The sequence below is a fragment of the Corvus kubaryi genome, unplaced genomic scaffold (assembly GCF_017639235.1).
Source record: "Corvus kubaryi isolate FWS band 111438036 unplaced genomic scaffold, C.kubaryi_AGA036_p1.0 37387, whole genome shotgun sequence".
NCBI lineage: Eukaryota > Metazoa > Chordata > Aves > Passeriformes > Corvidae > Corvus > Corvus kubaryi.
In genome coordinates this window covers 9,292,552-9,312,428 of record NW_024581129.1, presented here as the reverse complement: position 1 = coordinate 9,312,428, position 19,877 = coordinate 9,292,552, and the positions used below count along the sequence as shown (strand labels likewise).

General features: G+C 39.2%; 2 protein-coding genes across 8 annotated transcripts in view; one reads left to right on the top strand and one right to left on the bottom strand.

The window, feature by feature from the left end:
- Window positions 1–729: 729 nt before the first annotated feature.
- Window positions 730–10,490, bottom strand: BFAR (bifunctional apoptosis regulator). 5 transcript variants are annotated; one of them, XM_042037054.1, is made up of 8 exons: window positions 10,190–10,490; window positions 6,260–6,590; window positions 5,229–5,430; window positions 4,713–4,882; window positions 3,943–4,087; window positions 3,520–3,687; window positions 2,804–3,006; window positions 730–1,919 (listed from the first exon to the last, which is right to left on the bottom strand). In XM_042037054.1, exons 2-8 carry the CDS (start codon window positions 6,523–6,525, stop codon window positions 1,727–1,729), a joined length of 1,347 nt encoding a protein of 448 aa, XP_041892988.1. In that variant the 5' UTR covers window positions 6,526–6,590; window positions 10,190–10,490; the 3' UTR covers window positions 730–1,726. The 5 variants fall into 5 exon arrangements, with proteins under 5 accessions (XP_041892988.1, XP_041892990.1, XP_041892987.1 ...); XM_042037056.1 differs by lacking the exon at window positions 10,190–10,490 and adding an exon at window positions 10,031–10,181; XM_042037053.1 differs by lacking the exon at window positions 10,190–10,490 and adding an exon at window positions 7,684–8,012.
- A 62-nt stretch (window positions 10,491–10,552) lies between these two features.
- Window positions 10,553–19,877, top strand: part of PARN (poly(A)-specific ribonuclease) — a 47,955-nt gene continuing 38,630 nt past the window's right edge. Inside the window, exons 1-12 of one of the 3 annotated variants that reach the window (XM_042037195.1) lie at window positions 10,553–10,631; window positions 10,968–11,045; window positions 11,930–12,009; window positions 12,346–12,413; window positions 12,508–12,589; window positions 13,253–13,313; window positions 13,973–14,138; window positions 14,349–14,414; window positions 15,187–15,225; window positions 17,035–17,077; window positions 17,722–17,802; window positions 19,627–19,683. In XM_042037195.1, coding sequence (XP_041893129.1) covers window positions 10,613–10,631; window positions 10,968–11,045; window positions 11,930–12,009; window positions 12,346–12,413; window positions 12,508–12,589; window positions 13,253–13,313; window positions 13,973–14,138; window positions 14,349–14,414; window positions 15,187–15,225; window positions 17,035–17,077; window positions 17,722–17,802; window positions 19,627–19,683 — 840 coding nt within the window. In that variant the 5' untranslated portion in view covers window positions 10,553–10,612. The remainder of the gene's footprint in view (window positions 10,632–10,967; window positions 11,046–11,929; window positions 12,010–12,345; window positions 12,414–12,507; window positions 12,590–13,252; window positions 13,314–13,972; window positions 14,139–14,348; window positions 14,415–15,186; window positions 15,226–17,034; window positions 17,078–17,721; window positions 17,803–19,626; window positions 19,684–19,877) is intronic. The other 2 variants (XM_042037197.1, XM_042037196.1) reach the window with 2 other exon arrangements.

Genomic DNA, 19,877 nt, shown 5'->3' with positions numbered 1-19,877 from the left:
GCATTTGTTAACGTCGAACTGACTGGATAAAGTGCATGAAGTGACAGTGTCAGCACAAAGAGCCCTCTCATCTACACTAAACACTTATAAAGCCTAATTTAACTGTTGAATCTCATTCACCTTAAGTAATCCTATCTGCATTAAAGAAAGCCTAATATAATTATTTTTTTCTAGCATTTACTTTTTAAATAGAGTTTTCTAAACAGCTGCTTATTTGTTGTGGCTCAAGCTCCTTACTCTATGTACATCCAGAATTTCCTGTAAGCACAGGGAGGAGTTCTACCCTTAGAACTTAAAAGCCAGATTTAAAAATGCAAATGCAAACCATCACCAAAACAGAAACATGAAAAAATGTAGAAGTCGTTAGCCGGCTTTCCCACATGTGCTTGATCCTACACAGCAAGAGTTTATGAAGTTCAGAAGTGTACATACCTCATCAGGATGTAAAGATGGTTTTAGCTAGGGTCGCTTCATGGACGTTTTTAACCTTTTGGGAAGAGAAATCAATACCCTGAATTGCTGAATAATACACTTTTTTGTAATTGCTAACTTTAACAGTTATAGAGCCAGGAGTGTTTTATGTCTATTTTCACCCATCTCAACTTACTCAAAGATGCAGGCTAGAGAACAGGTTTGCACAAGTCAGAGCTAATAACATGTACTTCAATATTTAAAAATAAAAAAAAAAAATCAAAACCCAAACAAAATAACCCACCTCTATAGGAATAGTGAAGATTTCAAAAGAGATCTTTAATCATGAAAAATATTCATATGGAAATTTAGTTCATATTACTGACACAAGTGAAATAAACAAAACAACAAACCAATGCAGAATGCAAGGGGACAAAGCTCTCAAAAAAATCTTACCTTTTGCTTCAGTCAAAAGAACATACATTAACAAATGTCAATCCTGCTTACACAAACTAACTTTCCAGTCAATATTTGCTCACAGACATAGATACACACATTATATTGCCATAAGTAATTACAGTGTCAGGTCACTTTTCCAAAATAATCCTTTTTAAGAGATAACCCTGAATTTATGAATTAGCAACAGAATTCAAGAAGAGAGAATGATAGGAGCTATTGATGAAGTCTAACTGATCTGAATAAAAAATTTTCCATGGTAATCACCATATTTTCCAAGACACAAGAAAATTCAAGTAGTCTTTGCCTTCAACTGCAGGAATTTTGGAACAAACTCTACTGTGAGACTGTGTATAAGGTAGTTACAACTTTACATGTAAAGAAGACCGAAATAAATGAAGTACTTTCAACATCAAGCTTATCCAGGAAGGACATTCCTTTGGCAAACTTAAGTTGAGGAACACATTGCTAAGTATGAAATGCTAAGTTTGAAAAGAAAAAAAACGAAATCGCTGAAGCAGTGCAGAAGACAGTGATTTTAAGGCAGGCTTGAAAATACACAGAATGCTCAGGACAGAATAAAGAAATTTATCTGACCAAAAATAGGGTGAGATGACTGTATGAGTTTTACATGGCTATACACGAATGCGCATTTTTTTTTTCAACAGAAAATTCCTTTTTCCTTCATCCTCCAATTTGGAATCAGCTGGTTTAAGAGTAACTTACCTTAAAGCTTTTTTGTATGTTTAAATTAACATAATCCACCATTTTCACTGCCACGTACATAAAGAAGAAAAGCAAAGTTTATTCAAAAATGTCCATTTTTAGAAGCTAAACAACTCAAAAGTTCCAATGCCAATCACTGCACTTGTGTCTCCAGACGCTTTATCTCTGTAACCACAAGATCAATGTTTATAACTGGGTTAAAATACAAGGCCCAGTAAAACAAACAATTGCAGACAAACTGAGGAATAAAAGGCCAAAAAATGGCAACAAAAAGTCCCTGGGTTGAGACTTTCCAGAAATGTCTCCACATTCTGTGAGGAATAGTCCTGTGAAAAAGGAAAAGGAAAGGCTTAGAGGAACTTTCTGGTTTGTTTTTACCCAGTTCTAAGAACAGCTAGTAGGTGCTGCAGCTTTAAATTACTTAGCCCTTACTCGGGTACCTGTAAAAACCACCATTTTGCACTTCAGGAAAAACTTTCTTAAAACCCAGTAGCACCAGATTTAAAGAGGAAGCACTGAGTCAGTGCACTTAGACCCCAGTGCCCAGCAGGTTCCAGTGCCACATCCCAGCTCTTCCTCAGGTTGTCCCATGTCTCCTGTGCTGTTCTGGGCACGTTCTGCCCTCTATCGGCTGGCAAAGGCAAAATCCACTAAACACCAAAACAAGAATTTCTCCCATACAATTTGCAAAAACTGGAAATAAAAGGTCCCACCAACTATGAATATTAATATGCTTGAATTAAGACTGAGGTAGAACAGAAAACAGAAATTCTGATAAATTATCAGAACTAGTATCAGTATAACTAAACTTACTTAGGATTCTGAAGACTCATCCTGTAATAACTACACTGTATCATGACTAAATTCTGATGCATTTCGTTCTGAGCTGACAGCTAATACCAGACACCATAAGAAGCAGTTCTTAAGGTAAGGGTTAGTATCTCCCAGTGGTTAAGAACATGCCTGTTACTGTTTCCGCATTTGCTACATCTGATCAGTAAAACCACCTGTAAGAAACCCTTGGAAGCATTCACAGAAATAAAGGTACTCAAGAGCAAGCAGTAGCACATGTGGTAATTCAGATTCACACGTTGTTATTAACCTCAGAGCTCAGGTTAGACACTCACTTCAGTGAGCAACTATGAAATTGTAAGACTGTTTATAAGGCCATGTACTTCCTACCCTCTTCCACAAGCTCAGTAAGACTTACTTTAATTCTCTTCTTGACCAGAGCCTCCAAAAGGACAATAATTCCAAAACAGAGAGCAACATGGCATTTACAATTATAAATCTTGATGTCCAGTAGTGCACATCTAGCCAATCCCAAGCAAATTCAGCTATCAGCTGGTATGGCAAAAATAAATACTTTACAATGAATTCTCTCCATTGCCTCCAAGAAGGATCTTTAAGGTCCTGTAAATTAGGATAAAAAGACTGTTAATCAATTTTCTATTAAACAAACTTAATACTGGCTTATTTCCACTAGTCTTCCATTGAAAAGCTAGGGGTTTTGTACACTGAAAGCAGTAATTTATCTTTATTATACTTGCTAGTAGGTAATACTGTAATGCAGTAATTTCCACTAGATTAGAACATCACAGCCAGCCAGACCCAATAATGCCATTTGTTAAAATACAGGTAATTTGAGTGAAGAGCCTTTCTGTAGTCATGTGAACTTCAGAAGAATCAGTCTCACACATTTGAAGTCTAAAAGCCTTGAATCAATCCTATTAAAGGTAATGGTTCCAACAGTGGTGATTGCATACAATAAAATCAAGGAAGCACTTACTCTGTAGGGTTTTTGTTTTTAAAGTTGTAGTGTAAATAGATGAAATGATGAATAATTACATCATGTGTTTTTATGCTGCTAGTCTTGAAATGCTTATAACTAACGCAAGTAGCATATTTAATGTTCTGAATACTTACTAGCAGTTTTGTGACAGTATCTTCATACTTGTCTTCAAGTGGACAAATTGTGTGGATGAAAGGTAGGAAAGCTTCTGCATAATCAAACAAATATAGGTATAACATACTGAGTCTTGGAGAACTCTTCATTGCATACAGAAGAAAGAGTGATTTTCCTGGGTTTACGGCCTATAAAGGTATCAAATTATCAAGTTTCAATCAGTGAAAAAATAAAATGAAAGGGACATGCGAGTTCTTAGATTTTCTGACAATCATTTTTCAAAGGATTGTTTTTCAAAACAACAGTTCATTAAACTGAGTAGTTTTTACACAGGTAATTCCACTACCTTAACACTCCTCCTGGCTTTAAGAGAATCTTGTTTTAAAGATATTATTTTTGAAATAATCAATATACATGACATGACACACTTATATAAAATTTACCTTATATTCCCAAAGGTTCTGTGGTGGTTTAACACCTAAAGTTTTCACACATTCCAGTTCTGCCATAATAGCTCTCCTATGGTTACTGTTCTCTACACTGTAAGGCTCTTTGGTGAAATCCTCCTCAGTCAGTGTTAGGAGGAGTCTACAAAAGCAGAAGAATTCAGAAGGTAAACAGTGCCTATTCACCAAAAAAAGATAGGACTAACAAATACACAACCGCATACTGAAACATTAAGCTACCGATACAAAGTAGCACCTTTTAGGTGAAAGAATCATAGAATACTTTGGGTTGGCAGGGACTTTAAAAGATCATCATTACATTCCATATCAAGAGTTCTACACCAACTGCATCTCGGAGCCTGGGTTTTAAATTTCCTTCTTTTCCAGCTTCCTCTTGCCTGCTTTCAGCATGGCTCTTGGGTGGAATACATATGCATATAGCACGTGCATGTTTCCATAAGAAAGGAAAAGTGGAAGGGGTGGATAATAATACATCAGTAGAATTTTACTCTCAGTATCACTTCAGTCTGCATCGTCAGTGTTTTAAAAAGTTCTTCAAAAATTGTCAGGTAGCTTGGTAAGTATCTACTACTAAAAGTTTTCAATGGCAATTGGTAAAACGTCTTCTGAAATTTATTCTGATACATCTACAGAATATTCCCACAATCTATGTAACAAAGTATGGTCATTTCACAACAAGCCATCCCTAATGAATCTATCAGTAGTCCAATCACATGATAGTTGTCCTTGACCATCAGGCCTCTCACCTTCCATTTACTTTCTCCAGTAAAAATCTTTCTTTGTAATGTGAAGCCCATGGGCCCAGCTGCTCTAACCAGAGTATCACTTCCTCAGCAGTCCACTTAGCAACAGGCTTGTGGACAAGAAGATCATCTTCAAATTCTCTGCTACTCCAGTGATAGCCAAGTAGAACTACCTACAGGTAGATTACAGAGATAAATAAACAAAGATCCTTTACCTGCAAAGCAAATACATTAATGATATAAATAAACACACAGTAAGGGGCTTGACATGTAGAATCTTCCTTTTCATGGAGACTAGAATATTCATAAGAAAGTATCTTGAAGTTTTATCCACTGACTTCCATTTGCTGTACACTGCAGTTGTAGCTCCTGACAGACAGCTCTGAAGGCCACTTTACTTACTCTGCCCAGCTGGAGTCTCTTCTGTCCTGACAATCTTTTTTCTGTGCATGTAATTTAAGAATATTTGACTGCATGCTTAATTAAGCAAATAGGGAAAACCAATCAGATGAAACTTACTGCTACACAAGTTAAAGCTGTCAGAACGCCTGAGAAAAACCCTCCTCCTCGAGGATTAATTCTTCTTGTGTTTGGAACTGGCGGCATCTGGTCATTCCCATATTTTTGGAAAGTTGCTAAGCTGTGTGCTACATCACTGTTTTGTTGAATATCTTCTTTTCTTTGTTCAATGGCATCAGAAAATAGCTTTTCAATAACATCCCTAATAGGAAAAATATTTGTCATTATACTGTAACCGTTGAGGCTTAATATTCAGAAAAGGGACTAATTTTTGGATTTGTGTTTTCCAGTCTCTACTGAAGACTATCATCTTTGAAAGCAAGAAAAAATTAGTTATTAAATCTTAGTAAACTTAAAATTATATCAGTCACAGCTAAACAACATTTTCCTTAGCTTCTAAAGCTAAAATACCACATAACTCCCAAGTCATTTCTTAAATAAAATTAGAATTCTGTGTGCTACTGGCAAGCCTCAATTATTGAAAAGTGCTAAGCAAAAGACAACATAAAAGCCTACCATCAATCCTACCATCTATTTATTAAAATATTATTAACCCCAAATAAAGTGTTATTAACAAAACAACTTGTGGGTAATTCAAGACGTCAAAGAGATGTTTCTAGCTTTGTTCTGCAATATGATCACATTTCTTCCAATAAATAGTACCTATTACAGAAATAACTACACAATTATCCAAGATCAATCTAACTTAGAATTATTAGAAAACAACCAGCTATATTAGAAGGCTCAGGATCCTGCCTCTCCATCTCCCAAAACATTTAGAAGGGGGGGAAAGCCCTCCCCCCAAACAAACCTCTTCCCTCAAAACAAAACCAACCAACCCACCCCTTGATTCCATGTACTTGAATAATTCATTACAAGTGCAGAAGCTGAAAGCTTTTGGGATTTAAATTTTTGCGACAGTTAAGATTACCAATAAACTAAGAAAATCTGCAGCAAGCTCAAGAAACCAGACAGCTAATTTCCGTGGTTTCATTTACACAAAAATGGCATTCACAAAACAATTCACTCACCTGAGGAGGATGTTGACTTTGGGGAATCCTTCCCATTTTTCTCTGCATTCAGGGCATTCATTCTTCTTGGACGATACCCACCACAAGGCCAAGCAATGCCTACAGAAGCTGTGCCCACAGTTCAGGGTGGTGGGATTGACCAGAATGTCGTAGCAGCAGTGGCACAGGAACTCACTGACTGATATCTGCCGACCGGGGCCAGGAGTAGCACGTGGCTCAACTTTTGCCCTCTCTGTTTCCCCTCGTAAACTCTCATCTTCTTCCATTCTCTTTTATGCCTTACACAAACAGAAAGCTCTCTTAGATCTTCAAACCAGGTAAGGCATTACTTCTGTAAAGCAACAAGAAAAAAGCTATTACAGAAGTTTAGAATTGTAAGCAATGTGGTTTATCATTGCACCGCTTTTGTCACCCGGATGGTTTTAAACTTTTTAAGTAACTCAGCCCCCCCCAAAATGAAGCATGATCTACTTTTTCAACAACACATTCACTGCTAACTACAATCAAAACCAGATTCTAGATGTAAATAGCTGGGGTCAATCTCCTGGTACTTTCTTCTCCCATGTTACAAAATACATGAAAGTGAAACAAAATAACTCACTATGATTCACATGACTTTTGACAGTAGCTTTAATCAAGGTTTTAGCAAAATACACCAGTCAAAGGAAATATTATTAGAAAATACCATCAGAGGATACAAAGATAAAATACCAATATAATGTAATGATCTAATTTACTTCATCCCTCTTCTTTCCAAGCATATGGAATAAAACATTACTAACAAAGGTCAATGCTAGACATTGCTGGGCAACGTTAAAAAAAAGAGAAAAGTTTGATCAACCAAGTCATATGCTTCAGAATCATAAAGGATTGATCTGCACACCTTCTCAAAGGTCTGAATTCCACATTAACTTTACTTGCAGTTATTTTGTTAGTATTACAGAAAATGCACAGATAAGAGGAGTTTAAGATGGTTCTAAGCTTACCAAAAATTTAAACCTATTTGCTTGATGTTCCTACTCCATTCTCTTACACAACAGTATATAGTTTCTTAATAAAAACACTGATCCAGATCATTCACTCATCACTCATGGTATGTTAGAAGATACCAAGAACTAGACAGTTTTCTCCTCAGGCACTAGCAAACCAAAATATGATTACACTCTCCACCATGTGGCTCCTGCCTACTACTTAACTTACCAACTTGCCATCCAGATCAAGCACAAAGAGGCAAGCATGCAAGCAGGTAAAGAATAAAAATTAAGAAAAAACCTCAAGAACAGAAACCAATAGTTCAACAGTGAAACTAAAATCCTCAGATTTACAAACCTGCATTTCCCTGGCAAAGCACAGGCTGCTGGCTTTCTAAAACACAAACCTGAAACAGCACTTATAAATGGAGAAATAAAAGCATGATTTTGCACCTAAAAACATTCTTCTAGTTTTCCTGAAAGACAGAGGCACAGGACTTCTGTGGAAAATACAGGAAAAATATTTCACCGCTCAGTCTGCGCCAAGTAAGAGCCAGCAGCAGAATAATTCCTAGCTCCTCTCCAGTCTCTTCCCAGCTTCAGCTTCCTGCCCTCCGCGCTGCTTCCTGAGGCGCGGCACGGCCGGTGCGGGCCCGCGGCCTTTCCTGCCCGGGCAAGGCAGTGCAGGGTCGGGCCGGGCCGGCGCGGGGGCGGCCCCAGCCCGATACAGCAGGAGGCTCGGGCCCCGCACGGCCCGGCTGCAGCCACGGGCTGAGGAGAGACCGGGCCAGGCCCGCCCTGCCGCTTCCGCCCCGCCCCGCCCCGCGAGCACGGCGGCACTGCGGCTCCTCCGTCGCCGCAGCCGCTGGGCGACACCATGGCCGCTCATCTTTTTTATTTCAAGCGTTTAAAATCACCAGACACGAGCACTGCTACACTCCCGTTTCTGGGAATACACGCACTTCCATATTCGTGAGAACTGAGGTACGTTTGCTTACTGTGCACTACGTACCCAGGTAGCCTTCCTTCGCAGAAACTCTTCAAGGCTGATTTTACAATAAAGATTCGAGGTGTATTCTCAGAAGTAAATGAGACTTTCAGGTGCTAGTTTGATTGCAGTGCTAACGCATCCTGCACAGAAACTATTTTTACCACATAGGAGTCTATCTCTCCACACATTCACAATACTTGTATCAGTCTCTGTTCCCATACTGAAATTCTTTTTGACTAGTCAAAAAAAAATGTTTCACTCTCTACAACACCCTGACAGGAGGTTGTAGCCAGGTCGGGATGGGCCTCTTCTCCCAGGGTACAAGTGACAGAACCAGAAGACATAGTCTTAACCTGCACCAGGGCAGGTTTAGGTTGGACATTAGGAAAGGGTGATTAGAGATTGGAATGGGCGGCACAGGGAGGTGGTGGAGTCACTATCCCCGGAGGTGTTTAAGGACTGGACATAGCACTGAGTGCCACGGTCTGGGTGATATGGTGGTGTTTGGTCACAGGTGAGACTCAATGATCTCAGAGGATTTTTCCAACCTAATCGATTTTGTGATTCTGTGAATTTTTGAAGTACCTCTGAGATGTACTTTTTCACTGTTCAACACAGTGACATTTTCTTGAAGATTTTGTTCCAGTTTGATGCAAGCTACAAGTCCAGTTCAAATGACATTTCAGTTAATTATTCCAGCCTATTTAAAAAAATAAAATAGTAGGCTCTCATTGTTTTCTCTCCTGTATTAGCCAATTTTTTCCACAGAACCAATCAGCAAATCGTTTAACTACCCTAGCATGAAAGAATTCAACCTCTTCTAGATCTGAGGGAGTTCATCTAGATCTACCTTGGTACACAAGGTGAAAATGCAGCCCAGAATACTCAGGCCTTGTTCTAGATTATAGTTTTTCACTACTTTTTTGTGTGTGTTTTCACTTAGCTTCACATTCAATGTTCAGTAAAGTAACGGAACATACAAATGTTTGATAGTCTGTGCAGCAGACTTGAATGATGTGAAAACATGGCATTTCTGTTCTAGTTTATAAAACATTTGACATCTAAAAAAGCTATGGAGTCTCAAACTAACTGCCTGTATTGCCCTCTCCCACTTTTTCGATGTTCCTTCTGCTTATTTAACAATACATACATGTTGAAGTAACAAATGTTTAATCTGTAAGACATAGTACTTCAATTCCTATTGAAGTACTTTATTACAGTATCTTAGTGTTTGATGTGCAGTTTCTTTTGTAGGTGAAGGAAGCAAAGAGTTCCCAGATTTGTCAGCTACTTGGGGGAAAATGTCAGGCTTCTAAAACAGCTTTTAAAAATAAATATAAAATAAAACTTTAAAGTGCTATGAGCACTTTAACTAGAAACTGCAGAAATGCATATTAAAAACCTGAGGAGTAACATGAAAATTTTAGGCTTCAGCCAATTTACTGCAAAATAAAAACATCTCTGCAATTTTAACTAACATCTTATTGTGAACCATTTAACCATATTAGATGATTTGCTGGGAATGTCTGTTGAATAAATAGCTTATACTGAAAAGGCAAATCTTGATACTGAAGAATCTTTAAAAGCTCCCTCCACTAATGCCTGCACAATTATTTATCTTTCTCTGTATACAGAAATTGGGAGGGGAGAGTGCCCCGAAATTGGGGGGAATTTTTCATTTGTTTTCATTCTGCTGGAATTCTGGAAAAGATGCTTCATGAGCCGTGTGAACTCCAGCCCTGCAGCACACACACTGAACTCTTGTGCCCCCCGTGCCCATAGCTCCTGCCCTCTGCCCTTGTGCTGCACCTTCTCTCTGGGGCAGGTCTTCCTCCCACAGCGCTGCTGCGGGGACATCCTGCTGGGTGCTGAGCTCCGCTCTTCCACAAGGAGGTGTCAAACTGCCGCTTGTAATAGGAAGACGCTTCTTCTGCAGTAAGCCAAGATTTCCAGTTCCCCTGGACTTACAATCATTAAGGCATCGTCCCGAGCAGTTCTCCACCATCCTCCTGGTGTCTCCTAGGCAGATTCCTATCTCTTCCTTGCTGGTGTTAGTTACGCATTTCTGGCTCTGAGAGCGAGGCCACATCTATGACATTTCACTACACCCCACGGAACTGCGGCTGGTGTAAGACTTCCCCCCGGGCTGCAGCCACTCCGGTCCCCCTCAGAGCACACTGCCTCCGGCCCAGGGCACCGTTCAAAGCTGGCGGCGCCGGGCCCGCAGCCGGCCAGGGCGGTGCGGCCCTGAGGGCTCCGCCCCGGTAGGAAATGGCGGCGGCCCGGGCTCACGTGCGCGCTCACGTGCGGCGCGCGGGGCGGTCCCGGAAGCGCTCGGCGGCGGCGGCGGCGGGCGGTGCCGGGCCGAGCTCCGGCGGGCGGGGGCGCGGGATGGAGGTGATCAGGAGCAGTGAGTGACCACTCGGCCCTGCGCCCCGAGCTCTGCGCCGCTGGCGCATAGCTGTCCCGGTGTTCCGGCGTACCGGCTTCCTTGCCCTGGGCAGGTGGCCGCTCCGGCCTCAGCCTCTCCTTCATGGCGAAGGGGTCCCCATTCCCCCCCTCCCCCCGAACCCGTGAGGCGCAGCCCTGAGCGGGGAGGCGCGGCCCCGAGGCTGAGCGGGCGGCGGGAAGGCCCCTGCCCCGCCGTGTCCGGCCGGCGCTGGCCGCCCCTGCCCGCCCGAGGGGCGCCGGGCTGCCGGACGATGTCGATTGTAGTCTCAAGTGTGTTTTACCCCTTTACCTGCAGATTTTAAGGATAACCTAAACAAAGTGTATGAAGCCATTGAAGAGTCGGACTTCCTGGCCATCGATGGGGAGTTTTCAGGTACAGTCACACCTGTTTTGTGATTGTGAACTGTTGGCAGTGTCTTGAGGGGGGGTGGTTTGACCTCGGTGCCCGAGTTTGCTCCTATGATGTGTCTCAGGGTTGGCTTGAAAAGCTAAAGCTGAGGCTACCACAAAGTGATTAAACCAGTTGTTACGTGCGCGATAGCAAGGCTTTGGTCAAAGATACGTGTCATGCTCATGCTGCTTCTGCTCCCACAGTAATCTTTCAACATGACAACTGATAATTGTTGCAGCTGAGGGTGAAAAAACCAGAAGGTGTTGTATGCATCAGGAAAGCAATGGATTGGGATAAGTGAGGGTGGCCCTACAAATGTTTGGACATGGAAAGGCAGCACTAAGAACTTGTGTGTTTGTGAAACCCAGAGGGTACATGCAGCAGAGAGATGCTTTAAATAGGTACTTTGCTTTTGGGATGCAGAGTTCACTTCATCCATGAGACACAAATGTGAGCAAGACTAGGTTTTCTTACATGAGGTGCTTGTGGAAATACAGTTGTTGCATATTGGTTAAGGTGATGTAAGTTATTCAATGAATCTCTGGGCAACACTCTTCACATTTTTAGTTTTGCTTTGATCCTGCGTTGTGTTGTGAAGCCCATTTACATTAGGGTACTGGTAGGTCTTGGCCTGTTACTGGTATGTTGAATAGGAGCCAGAATGACAGAACTTTTGCAGAAGAGCTTTGCTTCTAGAACACCGCCATTAAAAGGAATGGGTTTTATGCAGTAGTATTTTTCTCAACTGAAATAATTGTAACATGTACTTTTAAGTGAAAACGTTTCTCTTAAATTACTGGTTGTTGCATTTCTTTGCTGTGGTTAATTTTGAAAAGCTTACTCAAAAATATGTATTACTTTCTCAGGAATCAGTGATGGGCCTTCAGTTAGTGCATTAACAAATGGCTTTGACACTCCAGAAGAAAGGTATCAGAAACTTAAAAAGGTAAAGTGTTTACATGGACTAAAATGAAAACTGAACCTGCTTTTGGTGCAGCATCTTGTGTGTGTGACCAAGAGGAGGAAGAGAGATGGTTCTTGTCTCTTTGTGGAATGGAAGTGCATATTAAAGTCATCTTGGGCCAATAGTAAGATGATTAAATAGGGATGAAAACTAGTTGAAAAAATCTGGTGTGTAAAATTGCCAGCAAAACAAACATTGGTTAAGAAGATTCACCTTACTTAATTTTGAAATTGAGAGAAATCATATATGGATGCACCCTGATAATCTTTAAATGTGTACATATTTTATTCTTATGCAAAGTTTTCCTTTCCTTTACAGCATTCCATGGATTTTTTGCTCTTTCAGTTTGGCCTTTGCACTTTTAAATATGATGACACAGAAGAAAAGTATGTTATTCTTTTAATTCTTGTTTTCTTAATTGGGGATTTTCTAAAGTAATACAGATAAGCTGTATTGATATGTAACTTGTCTTTTCTACAGGTATATAATGAAGTCATTTAACTTCTATATTTTTCCAAAACCCTTTAACAGAAATTCACCAGATGTCAAGTTTGTCTGTCAGGTTAGTAGAAAAACAATTAAATTTTGTTTGGTTAAGGTATACCCAAAACAAACTTCAACTTTAAAGATAAAAAAATGTAAGTTTCTGGGTTGGGGTTTTTTTTCTTATAAAAAAAAAATAAGCATCAGTTAAGAGCAATCCCAAAAATGAGCTTTAAGATAATATCCTTGACTTCAGTTTTTAAATCTTGTTATGCATTGCATTGTGTGGTTTCTGGAATTGGAGATAACGTTCCAAACCTGGCAAGATAATTCTATTTTTTTCCCCTTTCTCATTGAACTTCCAGTTTCCTTGCTTTTTCATCCTTTGTTCTCATCTGCTTATCTTGCTTTCACTGCTTCCCTGGCTATTGCCAACATTTTTCTGGTCTCAGATTTGTTCTCCTGAACCACATTTTGCTTTCTTTAGTTTCCTCTCTCCACATAGTTTGTTCTTTCATCTTTAACCCTTAGCATATTCATTATTTTTGTACTTTATGGAATTTGAAAACCAATAAGAAAAGTAGCATAGGCTAAACTCTCAGTGTCTTCGTTAGGGTCACAGACTTGGTTGTTCTTGGCTTTGGACTCTGTGTAATTTCTAAAAAAGCATGAAGATAACTGAACTGATCTTTAATGCCACAGCTACTTTTGCCAATTGTAAAGCCTTTTTCTCTTGTTGCAGAGTTCAAGTATAGATTTTTTAGCAAACCAAGGATTTGATTTTAATAAAGTTTTTCGCAACGGTGAGTTGTTGTGGTTTTGTGGTTTTTTTTTAAATTTCTTTCATTGTCTGCAAAATTTATGATGACGCCTTTCATTATTTTCCACAAAGAGAAAGAAGGCTGCCATCCATGACACTGTCTTAACTCCTAATGAAGTTCTTGAATTACTCCTATCCAGTCTACTGTTGTGCTGGTGGTAACTCCCTTCCCAAGAATTCATTGCATAGTTCAACAGAATGGAATTCCCACTTACATGGGAGCTTGGTTGTTTATTTTTGTATAGAGGCAAAGCATGAATAGAGAGAGTAACAAGGTATGGAGCTGTGTAATACATCAGTGGTAATGTCTAGGAAAGGAACCAGTCCGTTGTGACTGGGGCTGCTACAGATCTGCTGTTGAAGTGATGCAGATAGCAAGGATAGAAGTGCTCAATACTTTTGTGGTGACCTGCAGCTCTGCAGTGCTGGGGCTCGTGCCTTGTGCAGAGGAGGCTCTTTAGTGCAGTGGTTCCAGCTAACCTGGCATGTGCTGGACGCCTGGACAGACACACATCTAGAGCAGATGACTGAAAGGGAAGGGTTTGATTTCAGCCTTCAGGGGTGTAACAGAGGCAAATGCTTGAATCCCTACACATCCCTAATTTGTCTCTAATTGTGATGAGCTTTCACTTTTTTTGTTAGGAATTCCATATTTAAATCAGGAAGAAGAGAGACAGCTAAGGGAACAGTATGATGAAAAACGGTCTCAAGCCAATGGTGCAGGATCTCTGTCATACATTTCTCCTAATTCCACAAAGTGCCCTGTAACAATTCCTGAAGATCAGAAAAAATTTGTTGAGAAAGTAATGTAAGTAATGCTGTTTAATGTACTCTGATGTTGTTAAAACTAAAATGTGAACAGTAGTAACATTTTCATATGTTGAAGACATTTCTATTAGTTCACTGTAACAAACACTGCTCTTTTTGTTTTGAAGCATTTTCTTGTCTTTTGGGAGGGGCTGTAAATGTTCAAAAAATCAAGTAGTAGTTATAGAAGCAAATAATCTGTTTCTTCCAGGGAACAGATAGAAGACTTATTAAAGAATGAAGAAAGTGAAAGTTTGGAACTGGAGCCATGTACAGGGTCAGTTTCTGAAACTGCATCTCTTCGAAAAAAATTTTTTTTTTTTGGTCATACAGAATTGGGGGAGTGACAGGGAAGAATATGTTTACTTGGGTTAACTGTAGCAAAATCTACATTTGATTAATTTTTGAATGTTGAGAAAATGTGGTGATGTATACGGGTGTTGTAATTTATTTTGAGCTGTATCTTCTGCATGTAGTGGTAAAATATTTAAGTATAGCCAAGAAATGTCTTGTATGTGTGAGCTGCCTTTTGTTACTGTTGAAGTGTTCCATAAGCGTTGGAGATGCATTTTATAAACAAACTTTTCAAATCTGTTGAGCTATTGGTTGTTCACTGTTGGCAGTGTATGACTGTTTCTAGTAGGTCTCCTTCCCAAAAATCTAATTTGCTTTGGAGAGTAGATATTTGGAGAGCATGATTATTTAAAAAATTTTTTTTAAAAATTGAATTTAGAAATAGTACAGCATGGTGAAGCTGGGGATAAGGTACCATCACTGTATCTATACAGAGTGACCATGACTGCAGAATACTCTCTGAGGGGAAGATATGTGGGTAACTGTAAAACATGGTGTAAATGCCTTTACAGCTTGGCAACTGAATATTGGAATTCAGTAAATCTCTTCCTAGCCTATAGGTTCTGATTGCAGTGACTCTTGCTTTAAAAAATCTTCCTACAAACGTACATTTCGAGTCAGCTTAAACTGAAAATAATTACTAGGAAACACTCTGTAAAAGGATTGTTAGTAACACTATTGTCTTTTGGTTTTAGATTTCAAAGGAAATTAATTTATCAGACCTTGAGCTGGAAGTAAGTTACTGATAATACTGCCTTACTGTATATTTTTAGTACTTTTGGTAAGAAATCTGGGTAAGAGCTGATCTACTTAACTTTGGGGTGATTCATATAGACATTTTTTTTTTCCCTTTAACAGACGACTTTTGTAATGTTCTGAAGATAAGTTACATTAAACTTACTTGTGATGATTAATGTAGATATTTTAAATCTTAGTATTTGTTTTTTCATTCCTATGTAAAATCTCTGAATAGAGCAGTGCAGCCTAGAATTATGTAACAAGTGCAGCATGCTAGGTTTTTACTGAACAGAAAGTGCATGTGCTTATACAGATTGTGGACTTTACCTGAAAAAATAGTAACTCTGTAGTAGGTACTGGTATGGTTATAGTTTTCTGTTGGATGCCAAGCATAAGCAGTTCTGATAACTTAGTATATTGGCTAAATATATCCCTTAAGGCCTTAGGAGAAACTATAAGGCTGTAGAGTAAGATTTTCACTGTTATGACTGCATTAGTAAGATGTGGAAAATACACAAGTCTTTTTTTTGTATGTTTAGTTAATTCAGTGCTGCAGTACTGAAAGTGGATAAAATAAAGCTTCTCTTTATAAAATGGAATCGCAAGAAGTGAGCTTGAGAACTAACCTGAAGAACAGTGGAATTGTTTTTGACAATTTTTCAGTGTCTTTTTTTTAATAGATCAGTAAAATATCTATTGCTTCCTGTAGTATGTAGTTTTATGTTTGTCTGACACTTATCCTTGCGTCTTCCCTGAGTGGATGGAAGAATGTGTTCTTGAGCTGTGTTTTTTTTAACATTCAGCAGTATTGCTGTACATGAGTACACTCTGTGTGTGTTGGAGAGAGAAAGCCAAGCTGTGAAGGTAGCATGGAGATAATTAAAGCAGAAAAGAGTGAAGTTATTGACTGCCCTTGTGTCCTGACCTCTTCACAGCTCATTTTCTGTATTGAAGTGTTCTCTTGTGCATCAGTGTTTTGATGCATCCAAGGTTTGTGGCATGAGGCAGCTCGTAAGTGAGATTGAGGCTCTCAACTGTGAGCAGTCAGCGTGGAGAGGACACAACAGTGTTTGGCGTGTGCTCTCCAGTACTAATTTTAGGAGGAGCCAGAGGACAAGGAAATTTGCTGGTTCTGCAGTGGTTGCACAGTTGTGGTTAGTTTATTATAATGAGATGAGAGTAATTGCTACTGGTTTAGCAGTAAAAGGCAGTATTCTCTTACTTTTGCTATCAGTTGGATGCTCTGTGGCTCTGTGTATGGCAGTACTTTGGAAATTAAATGTGGCTGTAGTGGCATGATGCAACCCTGTAGCAGAGGTGATGACATTTGAGTTAATAATTCTTATTAAAATCTACTGCTAGCAGAAAGTTCAGGGTTGTTAATAAATCCCCAAATAACTGATGTATTAAAGGCATGCAGTCTTGGGGCTGCAAGTAAAAAAGAGCATTCTCACCAGAATTTTTGGTTTGGATTTCTTGAAAGCAAAGATTCTAGATTGTGATGAAATATCTAGATGATGTTTGCTTAATATCACTAAAGTAAGAAGTTACAGGTTCCATAACAATAGCATGGGAAATTGTGTAAATGCTAGTTACTGTTAGGTAATGTAAGGAGCCAGTTAAACTAGCCTATTGCTTCAAATTTTCCATTATTAGAATTAAAAAGAGATTTGTGGTAGTTCTTTTGCACCTAAGACTTACAGTAATAATGAAACATGAAATTACTGAATCACTCTTGTGGTTTCAGTATGCTAAATGCCAAGCAAATAGCTATTGATATTTTCTTTTCATTTGTTTTGATGTAGGTATCCGAAAGGTATCCATGTGGAAACGCTGGAATCAGATAAGGTAACTAGGCCTGTTACTGCCTCTAACATTTGTTCTGTTTAAAGGAAATTGTATTTCTCAATTTCACCATCTCTCCTGACTTTTAGATCTAACTTGAGCTTTGTTATTATGCAAATGGAAAACGTTTTAAATGGAATACAGCGAACTAGTTCCTAAACATTATATCTGACCAACATGTATGGTGGGCATGTATTTGTGTGGCATAATATTACTTTTTAAACAGATAATAAAGATGTTTTAAAGTACAGTGGATCTGATGTTCAATATTAGGGAAAAGTAGGCTGTGATCTTAAAGGAAAAACAGCAGCATCACATGCTGTGTCCTCACTTCCCATCACAGTTTTCTGCTTCAAAAGGTATTTGGCACAAACTATTTACAAGGAAATGCTGATAACCTTTTTTGAGAAGAAAAAATTGAGTTTAGGAAAAATTAGGTTTGGTGGATGAATCAAATACATCGTTCTAAAGTAGGCTTCTGGGAGTAGGTGATAATGTGGTGCCTACAATAGAAACAGTTGTGTTGCCAAGTAACTGCTGTTGAGGTATGACAGTTTTCTTTACGATGTAAATTTACAGCAACTTGCAGCAGCCTTAAATCTGAACTTCTCAGAGTCATTCCTTAAACGATTCATTTTTTGCTTTAGAAGGAGAGATACATAGTTATTAGTAAGGTAGATGAAGAGGAACGAAAAAGAAGAGAGCAGCAGAAACAAGCAAAAGAACAGGTAAATAAATTCAATTTCATTTGTTTATGTGAGAGGGGTAGGGTGAGAATCATTGACTTCTCTCAGCAATGCAAAAATGCGGGATAGGGTTTGGTGTCATTTCCCTTTGGTTTGCTGTGGCTGGCTGAAACTGATCTTCTAAATTCTACCAGATAACTTAGGCTTTGCAACAGAGCAAAAAGTTGCATGGCACTCTAAAAAATTCTAAAAAATCAGAATCTGTGGAGTACTGAATGAGTATTCTGGAGCAGTGAATACCTCCTTACAGGTATCTGTGCTCTCACAGAAGCGTGGCCCAGTAATAGGAAACATCAGTTTCTTGCAGAAATTCTTGAGTAAGTTGGCACATTGTTTGGATTCACAAAGAAGTCTTCCCTTCTCTTACAAAGCTTGCTTGCTCTTAGTTGTCGGAGTTAGTGTCCTGTACAATTAATGTGTCATTTCTTGATAGAAACACACTGTACACTAGTGCTGTGGTAACCGGCTGACCAGGAGGTCACACCTGCTATATTCAGGAACTCTCACTGTTTATGGGTCTTTGTATTTTGCTTACTGAGTGATGCAAGTTTCAGGGGGTCATAAGACTGGAATTGTGGAAATTCCTGATCAGACTCTTGTGATTTGTGCTTTCATATATCAAGATAAAGTCAATTTGGGTGGAGCAACTAATACTTCAATGCAGAGCGCCTTTTAAGAGGGAAAGAGATATCTAAAGAGACATTAACTAATGTGGCATCTCTTTTTTCCAGAAGGCAAGTCAGGAACAATTTACTTCTACTGTAGATTTTTCTGAAGCATTTTTAGTGGGGGTGTTATTGCTTGGACTAGCAGCATTCAGAGCTGAACTAAAGTAGCAGTGAATGTTTTTACTGAATTTCAGTTCTGGTTGAATAAAGACAGATAACACAAGGCAGAAATTACTTCCCTAGACCTGAAAAAGAAAAATCTGTTACAGAACAGTTTGTGCTGTAGTCAGATCCCTCCAAATCTATCAAGAGTCAGTTTATACAACTACAGTGTTATATAATATGTCACACATTTTAATGTTTCTTGTTGATTTTGTTTATATAATAATGAAAAATGTTTCTTCCCCAGTCTGTGTTAGCATAAAAATATGGTCTGATTTAATAGGAGTAACAATCAGGATTCAACCTGTTGCATTTAAACAATAGCTGTAAAAAGTACAGCTGAAGATATGTAGGTTAATTTTAATACCTTCTGAGCTGTTTGTAGTGTAATAGCTGCTGAGCACTGTTGGAGATCATGTGTTGACAGTGAACTGACTGCAGCTGTTACTGCTCTGGTTGGGGTGGAGTTACCCCTCTTTGTAGCAGCCTGTATTTTGCTGTGCTTTGCATTTGTGGCTAAAACACTAGTGATACCATCCATGTGTTTTGTCTGCTGCTGAACAGCACTTGCACAGTGTCAAGGCTTTCTCTCCCACTCTCCCCCAAAAGGAAGGAGGCTGAAGGGCTCTCATTATCTTTATCCACAAGTCTTACTGTCTCTATTTGAATTTTGGGTGAGGAGTGAGCAAAGGGCAGAATGGCTGTTTGGCTTCTGGCCAGGGGCAACCCAGGACAGGAGCTTGTGACTCGTCCTACTTGACAGTGAGCTAGAACTACGTATAAAACAGGAATTCTGCGAGCAGCATCCTGCTTTGGCCTCTTGTATCTTCCAAATATTGACATTTCCTTTGTGGTCTGTTCTTGGCTATGGCTGAGAAACAGTTTGAGGCAAACTGGGGGCATCTGCCAGTTTGCAGGTACAGTTTTGGTAATATTTGTATTTATGTTTCACTAATGTCAGAATTTTTGCTTACAGGAAGAATTGAATGATGCTGTAGGATTCTCCAGAGTTGTTCATGCCATTGCTAATTCTGTAAGTTAATGTGATTTTTAACCTACCTTTGTTAGTAAGAAAAAATAAATTATTCAAAGAAAGCATTCTTTTGCTGTTACATTTTGGAAGAGAAGATGAAATTCAAGTTAAAGTGACTTTTGAAGTTTGTTTCTTCATGTTTACAGTGGTTGAGTGTAGTAAGTTAAGTAAGCTTAAACTAAAGAATAACATGA

Bases quoted from the DNA above. Each gene is read 5' to 3' on its own strand.
- BFAR (XM_042037054.1), bottom strand. From the start codon at position 6,525: ATGGAAGAAGATGAGAGTTTACGAGGGGAAACAGAGAGGGCAAAAGTT. The intron at 5,431-6,259 runs GTGAGTGAATTG...TTTTCCTATTAG, and splicing joins AAAGTCAACATCCTCCTCAG to GGATGTTATTGAAAAGCTAT. The intron at 3,007-3,519 runs GTAAGTATTCAG...CCTAATTTACAG, and splicing joins ATACTGTCACAAAACTGCTA to GACCTTAAAGATCCTTCTTG.